Source organism: Emiliania huxleyi (genome assembly GCF_000372725.1).
Source record: "Emiliania huxleyi CCMP1516 chromosome Unknown EMIHUscaffold_20, whole genome shotgun sequence".
Lineage (NCBI taxonomy): Eukaryota > Haptophyta > Isochrysidales > Noelaerhabdaceae > Emiliania > Emiliania huxleyi.
The window spans coordinates 98,678-107,368 of NW_005200600.1; the positions used below are offsets into that span (position 1 = coordinate 98,678).

General features: G+C 64.1%; 1 protein-coding gene across 1 annotated transcript; it reads left to right on the plus strand.

Annotated features, from left to right (window-relative positions):
• Positions 1-5,076: 5,076 nt before the first annotated feature.
• On the plus strand, positions 5,077-5,672 carry EMIHUDRAFT_99643 (hypothetical protein; the record flags this gene model as incomplete). Its single annotated transcript, XM_005781562.1, has 2 exons — positions 5,077-5,118; positions 5,229-5,672. 2 exons carry the CDS (start codon positions 5,077-5,079, stop codon positions 5,670-5,672), a joined length of 486 nt encoding a protein of 161 aa, XP_005781619.1.
• Between the last annotated feature and the right edge of the window lie 3,019 nt (positions 5,673-8,691).

Consider the following 8,691-nt stretch of genomic DNA (forward strand, 5'->3'; position numbering starts at 1 on the left):
TCTGTCTGTCTGTCTGTCTGTCTGTCTGTCTGTCTGTCTGTCTGTCTGTCTGTCTGTCTGTCTGTCTGTCTGTCTGTCTGTCTGTCTGTCTGTCTGTCTGTCTGTCTGTCTGTCTGTCTGTCTGTCTGTCTGTCTGTGTGTGCGTGTGCGTGCGTGCGTGCGTGCGTCATCAGTCAGGCCCGCCTGCTGCTTCTCGTAGCGCGCGCGATCTTGCGGCGGGAGCGACGCGCCCTGCCACGGCCGAAGTGTAAGCGAGGTGTTGCAGCCGAGGTGTGCAGCGAAGGTGCGCAGCCGAGGTGTGCAGCGAAGGTGCGCAGGCGAGGTGTGCGGCCGTGGTGCGGCCGTGGTGCGGCCGTGGTGCGGCTGTGGTGCGGCCGGTGTCGACGCGGGGTAGGCCGGGGTGCGGCCGGGGGTAGGCAACGCCTTCTCAGCCAGGTAGCGAGGAAAGTCGGATCGCAGCGACAGCATCGGCTCCAGCATCACCTCCTGTGGGGGGGGAGGGAGGGGGGGGGGGGGGGGGGACCTTCAATGGGGGGAACTCCCCTTGCGTGGCGCTTTGCAGGCTGACAACTGCGGTGTGGCGGGGCCCTCTAATCTCGGCTAATCTCGGCTAATCTCGGCTAATCTCGGCTGATTGCGGTGTGGGGGGGCCGTTCCACCCCCGACCCCTTGCGGGAAGAGGGAGGTGGGGGGGGGAGGAGAGCTGGCGGCTTGATAGTCTGGGACTGCTGGAAAAGCGTTCTGGCCCAGGCCCTTCTGCGAAGTGCCAGTCGGGACGGGGGGGGGGGGGCAAACACGCCCCAGACGCCTCAGCCGCGGCGGCGCCCACCGCCCTCCCTCGCCTCCTCTGACGGTTGGCTCCCCATCAGTGATTTGAGTACGGCTGCGTGAGCACGGCTGCGTCCCTCGTGCTGGCGGGAGGTGAAGAGGGCCAGGGCTGGGAGTCCCTCCATTGCTGGCGGGGGTCGGGGCTGCCGCAAGTGAGCTGCCGCGCTCCTTGGATAGCAGCTGCCCAACGAGACCGTCCAAGAGCCCGTCGATCGCCTCGTCACTGGCGCCGCCGCCGCCGCCGCCGACGCCGCCGCCGCCGCCGCCACCTCCTAGCAGCCCCTCCAGCGCACCCGCGTCCATCTCGCCGAGGCCCGCCTCCTGCAGCTGCTTCGTCAGCATCTCGAGCATCGCCGCCGACTCGTCGCCCTCCGCGCCGCCGTTCGCCGCCAGCGACTCGGCTGACCGGGCGAGAGCCGCAAGCGTCTCCTCCATGCCGGCGAGCTCGTCTCCCGCGCCGCTGCTCGCGCCGCCAGAAGCGCTGCCGCTGCCGCTGCTCTGCGCCGCGGGGCCGGTCGGACCGGACGGAGGCCGCGCCGGGCCCGCCACTGCGGCGGGTGGAGCGGCCGCGGGCGTCGCCGCGGTCGTGGGCCGGGCCGGAGGCTCGTCGTCGCTGTCCGCGTCGAGCTCGGCGAGCGCGTTCTTCAGCAGGTCCTGCATGGCCGGGCCCGCCATTCGGGCGGAGAAAAGAGAATTTTGCCATCAACATGCCCAGTGTTGTCGCGATGCGCTCCCCGCTCCCGTTCCCCTGTGTCCCTGATCGTCCTACAAGATCCTGCTTGTGCAGGTGGGGACCCTGTCCTTCTCCCACCCCTCGTTTGGCGTGTCCGTTGTATTTATTTATTTATTGTTGAAAAGAGAATTTTGCTTCGTCGAGGGAAAGAGAATTCTGTCTTAGCACACTGGACTTAAAATGGAGCTAGGCTAGGGTTGCGCAGCTATGAACAGGAGCGAGTTCGCGCTGCGCTAGGCTCAGACGGCGAGTTCGCGCTGCGCTAGGCTCAGTACGGCGAGTTCGCGCTCTGCACCGCTAGCGGCTAGGCTCTCTTGCGGAGAATTTATCTCTGGGCTGCGTTGGCTCGCCAAAGTCTTTCTTCTCGATGGCGCTGGGTCCGCTGACTGGGGCGGGCGTGGGTGTGCGTGTTTTGTAGAGAAGCAAAAACGCACGTCGTCCGGGTTTGTCGTGTGTCGAGCGTGCGGGCGGAGGCGAGGCTGAGCCTGTGGCGAGAGCTAAGATAGAGCAGTGCGAGAGTTACACACGACACACACGACACGACAGGGACACAGACACAGACACAGACGCAGACGCAGACACCCTGCGCTCCCCTCAGCTCCCGCGAGAGGTAGGGAGACGCGAGCCCGACGGAGTCCATCCTCCCATCCCTCCCTTGGCTCGCCCGTTTCTTTGTGTTGTGCTTTTTCTCTTTCTTTCTTCAGCACCTGGACAAGGGCGCGGACTGGCGCGGACTGGCACACACACCGGCTCACCACCGGAGCCGCCTAAGCGACTCCGTTAAGAACGGCAATGCACTCCGCACCATGCACAATGCCGCTCTCCCCGCACGCTAGCTCGTTCACCGTCTGCCACGCCACAGCGCGGTGTGGAGGACGACTGACAAACGCTGCATTTGCAGGCCGTGCCAATTCTTGGTTGTCCATGTGACCTCGTCCAGGTGCTGAGCATGTGAAAGTTTGTTGCTCAGCTGGTTCGCCGCCTCCCTCAGGGAGCTGCGGACCTCCTTTCCAAAGCCTCCGAAGCTCTCGAAGTCGAACAAGCGCAGATCGCAATCCTGCTCCCGCGCAAAGCGGTAATCGCCATCCAGCTGCATGAGCGGCCTCTTGGGGGCATCCGCGTCCTCCCCCTCCCCTACCTCCCCCGCCTCCGCCTCCTCCTCCTCCTCCTCCTCCGCCACCCGCCGCTGCCGTCGCTCTCGACGGCGAGTACTTGCCGCGCCCTTTGACCAGATTGAGCAGCCCGGGCTCCGTGTTGCCGAAGCGAACATACGCCCCCTTCCAGCCGAGCTCTCCGTCGCCGGCCGCGTCCTTGCCCTTGCTCGCAAGCGAGCTCGTGAGCTTCAAATCGGCAACAAGGCGCCTGTGCCCCTTGCCGATGTTTGCCGCCGCCACGTCAGGTTGTTTGGGATTACTGTAACTGAGGTGTGCAGTCGGCTCCATCTCGATGATCATGCCCCACGCCGAGCGGAGGGTCTTGACCAGTCGTTTGAGTAGGAATTTGTGTCTTGTAGCATGCTTCGACCGAGGGTTAACCATCGCGGCGTCGCCGAGGATGTCGTGCAGCTGGCCGTTGGGTGCCCTACACACACGTCCTCGAGCGCCTGAGCCCCGAGCAGGACACACCTCACGAACCAAGCTGCTCTCGCACCTCCTCTCACTAGTTACTCGGTTGGGCTCTCTCCTTTCTATACTTCGTCGCTTTCACCGCGTTTGGATGCAAACTTGTGAAATTTTCAGTGAAACGGGGGCGGCCGAAACGTTTCATGTGAAATTCACATGAATTCACATGTGAAAGTGAAAGGGTGAAATTTCACTCACGAACCCTGGTGTTGTGTGCCGTCAGAGTGACTCTCTGTGTGTCAGGGATAGTCAAGGCCGTCCTGCGTCCATCAGAGCTCCAGTAAGCTCGGAGACACCCCATTAGCGCGGCTCGACCTCTTTGAGTCAGTCCCTTCCCGGCGGTTTGGCTGTAGAGCCTCTACAACCAACTCTACTCTACATCGCTCTACAACGCAGGCAGTTCGTCGCACTTGGAGCACTTGGAGTGCGGTCATCAACCTCACGCCCAGGACCGGGGAGCTAAGAAGCGCACCCAGTTGGCCGGACGCTCGGCATCGGGTTACGGGCTAGAGAGCCCTAGCCCCGGGGGTGCGCGGTCGCAGGGCCATAACACGTCTCCGAAGGATGGTTCCGTGTACGCGCGGCGGATGTAGAGCTCTACAGCTCTACAGCGCTCCAGAGCGCTCTACATCTCTACAGCTCTACACAGCGCTCCAGAGCGCTCTGCATCTCTGCATCCTCTACACCCTCCCTCAGAATGGACAAAAAAGAAAAACATAGACTTTTCCTGCTTTTTCCCGATCGCGACCCAATTCGATCGATGCTCCTCGCTACTGCCACGCCGTGTCCGGCTTCCACGCGGGATCGCACGTGACGTCTGTCGCTGCCCAAGTCGTGAAAGTCGTGATTTCTGGTTGGTTTTCAAAATCTCGAAATGCCGATTTGAGAGAGAGAGAGAGAGAGAGAGAGAGAGAGAGAGAGAGAGAGAGAGAGAGAGAGAAGAGAGAGAGAGCGAAGAGAGAGAGAGAGAGTGGTTGCCCAATGGGTGGCAGGTGCCTCTGCTGCTGTGGCATGCCTCACGGCTGCGGCTCGGCGCGGCGCGTCAGCTCGGCTCGGCGTAGCGATAGTGGCCAGCGCAACTCGCATGGACTCCAACGCTCAGCCAGGAGCTCCCGCACGCGCTGGCGCGAGTCATGGCGCATGCAACGCGTCTGAATGCTCGCCTCGCCTCGCGCAAATGCGACCGTCCTCGCAGCCGACAGTCCACCGCCTGCTAAGAAGCACAGCGACGAATGCGGCACCGGCGACGCATGGCAGGCTGGTCATGACGCAGTTATAGGGTGTTGTGTGCCGTCAGAGTGACTCTCTGTGTGTCAGGGATAGTCAAGGCCGTCCATCAGAGCTCCAGTAAGCTCGGAGACACCCCATTAGCGCGGCTCGACCTCTTTGAGTCAGTGCCTTCCCGGCGGTTTGGCTGTAGAGCCTCTACAACCAACTCTACTCTACATCGCTCTACAACGCAGGCAGTTCGTCGCGCGGCGGATGTAGAGCTCTACAGCGCTCCAGAGCGCTCTACATCTCTACAGCTCTACACAGCGCTCCAGAGCGCTCTGCATCTCTACAAACAGCTCTCCTACAGATCCTCTACATCCTCTAGGTAGGTAGAAAGGTGAAGAACAGCCCACGCCGTGTCCGGCTTCCACGCAGGCGTCTTCTTCGCTGTTTGTTCACAGCACGCCACTAGGAAACCTAGGGTCGCCTCGTGAATAAACGAGTTTATGTAGCGGTGGCTTCCACGTGGGATCGCACGTGACGTCTGTCGCTGCCCAAGCCGGCGCTCTGCGCTCGCTGCATCGGTTGTGTCTGGCAGAGACGTCCAGCGGAGTGGACGTCTCGTTGGAGCCGACGTCAGCCGGCGCGGACTGCGGCTGCGCAGAGCCGCAGGGCGTGGTGATGAATGACGTCCGCGTGACGGGCCGCAAGCTACGCAGTATGGTGCTCGCGACAGCCTGTGTGCACCATACTGCGACGAGGGCAAGGCGGTGGTGATCTTCCTCCGCCACCTCGGGTGACCGCTGTGCTGGGACTACGCGCTCAACTGGCAGCGCGAGACGCCGCGTCTCGCCGCCGCCGGCGTCGCGGGTCCGCTCTTCATCTCTGTCGGCCGTCCCGACCAGCTCAAGCAGTTCCTCGAGGTCAACCCGGAGCTCACGGGCGCAAAGGCTCTGATCGACGACTCGCCCGACTTTGCCGGCTACAGGGCGGCCGGCTTCAACCTCAAGCTAGGGGAAAAGCAGCTCGAGAAGCCGCCGGACTTCAAGCCGCCCAAGGCCATGGGGATGGGCAAATGGATGACCTACCTCAAGAATGTGGGCTCGCTCTCGCCCGTGCCCAAGGGCATGAAGTTTGGCGAGTTCCCCGAGGGCGTCAAGGTGCTGGGCGGCACGTACGCGATCGACGGCGACGAGGTGCTCTTCGCGCACAGCGACGAGGTGCCGGGCGCCACGCCCAATATCGAGGAGGTGCTGGCGGCAGCCGGGGCAGCCTGAGCAGTCCTCTGGCCGCGTGCCGATCTCCCTCCTTTGCTCGAGCATGACGCCGTCGCCTCCACGCGGGAACCTCTTCCCCGCCTGGCGACGGCCGAAGGACGAGCGAGGAGTGACTCTGAGATCAGGTTGGGCGACTGGCAGACATTTCAAAAATTTGGCGCCACAGGCGCCCGCTGCGTGCCCACCATGGTTGGGCGCGCAGCGAAGAAAATTTTGCGCTCTCGACAGCCTTTTCTAATAGGAAAATGGCCTCTACTCGGCGCCATACCGCTTGTCGGCGCACAGCGGAGCTCGCAAGCCGGACCTGCTGCCTTCCCTTCTACGCCTACACTTTCAGAATGGAGGCTCAAACGCAGCGGGCAGGGCTCAGACCAAGTGCAAGTCGATTTGTACCAAAGTTGGTAGACAGTGCCAAAACCGCGGAACCGAAAATTGCGTTTAATTTCGCGCACCTGCTGTCCGCCGCCTGCGGCGGCGCTCCGCACCGCTTGAGGCGCCTGCGGCGCCCCTGGCGGCGCGCTGTCCGCGGACCGCGCGCCCCTCTGTGGTTTTCGTGGGGGGCTCGGCTCGTAAGTAGGGTGCCCACAGGACCCAAAAAAAGAAAGGAAAAAAGAAATGGGGCACTCCCGATCGCAGCACTTCATGTTGGCTAGTCGAGATATTGGAGATATTGAGAGTGTGACTAGGAGGGTGGGACGCTGGGGATTCTCAAAGGTACCCTTGGAATGGCCGGATCCAGCCTTAAAAGTACGAGATCGCGCGCGCTTCGCGCACAGCACCGCCTGTTCTCCGCGGCTGTGTGACGCGCGCGTGCCGTGTACCAGCAGAGTTGGGCGCGCGCGGCGCGACGGCGCCCGCGAGGGAAGGCGCGGGTGCAGCGGCCGCCGGCGGCCGTGCCGCCCGCCAGCCGGCGCAGCAGCGGCCAGCGCAGCGGCCGCCGGCGCAGCAGCCAGAGCAGCCGGTGCGCGCCTTGCGAGGCGAGTACTGCCGCCCGGCAGCCTTGAGGCGGCCGGGCGGCAGTACTCGTTCGAACTTTGCGAGCCGTGCGCGCGCCGAGGCGCCCGCGGCGCGCGCCCGCCCGGCTGCCAGTAGGAGGCGGCGCAATATGGCCTATAGTACAGCCCTTGAGGAGGAGGAAGAGGCTGGCTGGCAGTGCTGTATGCCGCCGAGGGGCAGTTTTGGGGTGCTGTCACGGGCCCAGGGGGCTGCAGAAGGTGTCCGCAACCGGAACAACCCGCCCCTCCAGCCGAGGCCGGTCGAAGCCCACTTGGGCACAGCCATGAGGAGTCCTCTTGGTGCTCCTGGCGGCCGTTGGAATGGCGAGCGCGCGCCGATGGGGGGGGGGGGGGGGGGGCTTGCTCCACACCGAGCGCCATCGGTCCGGACCGGCGTGCCCACCGAGGGGTGGCCTGCACAAGGTCTGTGCCGCGGGCGCTCGGCGCCAAGTGCAGTGTCACGCTCGTGCTCGCGCGTGACAAACCGGGGAACCCTCGTTTCCTATGCACTCGGTCCCCCAACGGAAGAGGCCTCTCTCCTATTGAAGCATTCCAACATCAGATTTGCCTCGTGCGTCCCTTTTATTTTGCGGAAAGCTATTTTCTTTTGGGTCCTGTGGGCACCCTATCGTAAGTCTCGATTTGTACCGGATTTCGACGTTAGTGGCAAAACTGCGGAACCGAAAATGGCGTTTAATTTTGCGCACCTGCTGTCCGCCGCCTGCGGCGGCGCTCCGCGCCGCTTGGGGCGCCTGCGGCGCCCCCCTAGCAGGTGGCAGCAGTGTGTACGGCTGCGGGTGTGCGCCCCCGGTACACAACCGGCGCTCTATGGCGTGCTCCGGGGGAGCACGACTACGCAGTCGTGGCTTCCACACGCGAGAGAGTGGCTTCTATATTTACGAAAACATTGGGCGTCCCTAGTGCCGCATCCATAAGAAGTGACGTCACGGTTCCAGGAGCGCTGGCGGCACAGCTTAGAGTGGCAGCCGAGCGCCGGCCACGACTATCGAGTCGCCGTCGCGGAGCTGAGGGCTGGCCGACGGGTGGCGCGGTCTTCCTCCCAGCGCCACCCATCGGTCAGCCCTCAGATCGATCGATCGGCGCTCAAAGTCGCTTCAGATCCGAGAAAGCTGCTGGCGCCGCTGCCGATCCCAGCCGCGACGCCAGCAGCTTCCTCTGCTCTCCAATGCGCCGAGAAGCGACGCGGCGGTGCTCGGCTCGCCATGCACGTTGACGGCTCCGCTGGGTGCTCGTCGGCCGGTCCGGTGGCACCCTATTCGCGCGTCACCTGCCGGCGTCCCGACGACAGCCTCGCGCCGCCGCTGATGGAGGGGCGGTCGGCGCCGCTGCCGCCGCGCCGCCGAAGGGAGAGGCACTGGTGGTGGCCTGGGCGGCCCTCCGCCGCCGCTCGGCGCGCCCGGGCAGCGGTGGCAGCCTGCGCCGCCACAGCTTCGAGCGGGCGCCCCCAGCTTCGAGCGGGGAGATGCGGCCGGGGATTCGCTTTCTGAAATGTCGAGATGCGCGGCGATGTCGAGCGAAAACGAAAATAAGAAGCGGCCCCCGCGAGCGTGGAATAGGACCGCCGCAAGCGGCGTGGCGTGGAGCGGTTGAGCATCCCTCCGGGGGGCCCTCTGCGCCGGGGAGGCGTTGTTGGCGGCTAGGACGCAAGCGTCCGTCGCCGTTTTCAAACTCGGGGCCCACTCCGCTACGCTCCGACCCGAATTTGGAGGGCCATGAAATTTAAGGTGTTGCTGCGCAAAAGGGGTGGCGCGCGGGCGCGCGCGGCGGCAGGCGTCGAGCGCGGAGCGGCAAACACAATGACGTCGGAAAGCTCTGCATCAAGTATACAGTAGGCGCCAGGACGCGTGTGAGCACGTCGACGTCGAGCTCGAGCTGCTTGAGGGCGGAAAGATCCGCCTGGCAAGGCGTTGAAGTCGCCGGGCTGGGCTGGCCTCGAGGCGAGAGAAAGGGGGAATAAGGAGGCGGGCAGGCCAAGGAGGAGATCGCAGGGGCAAGGGAGGAGG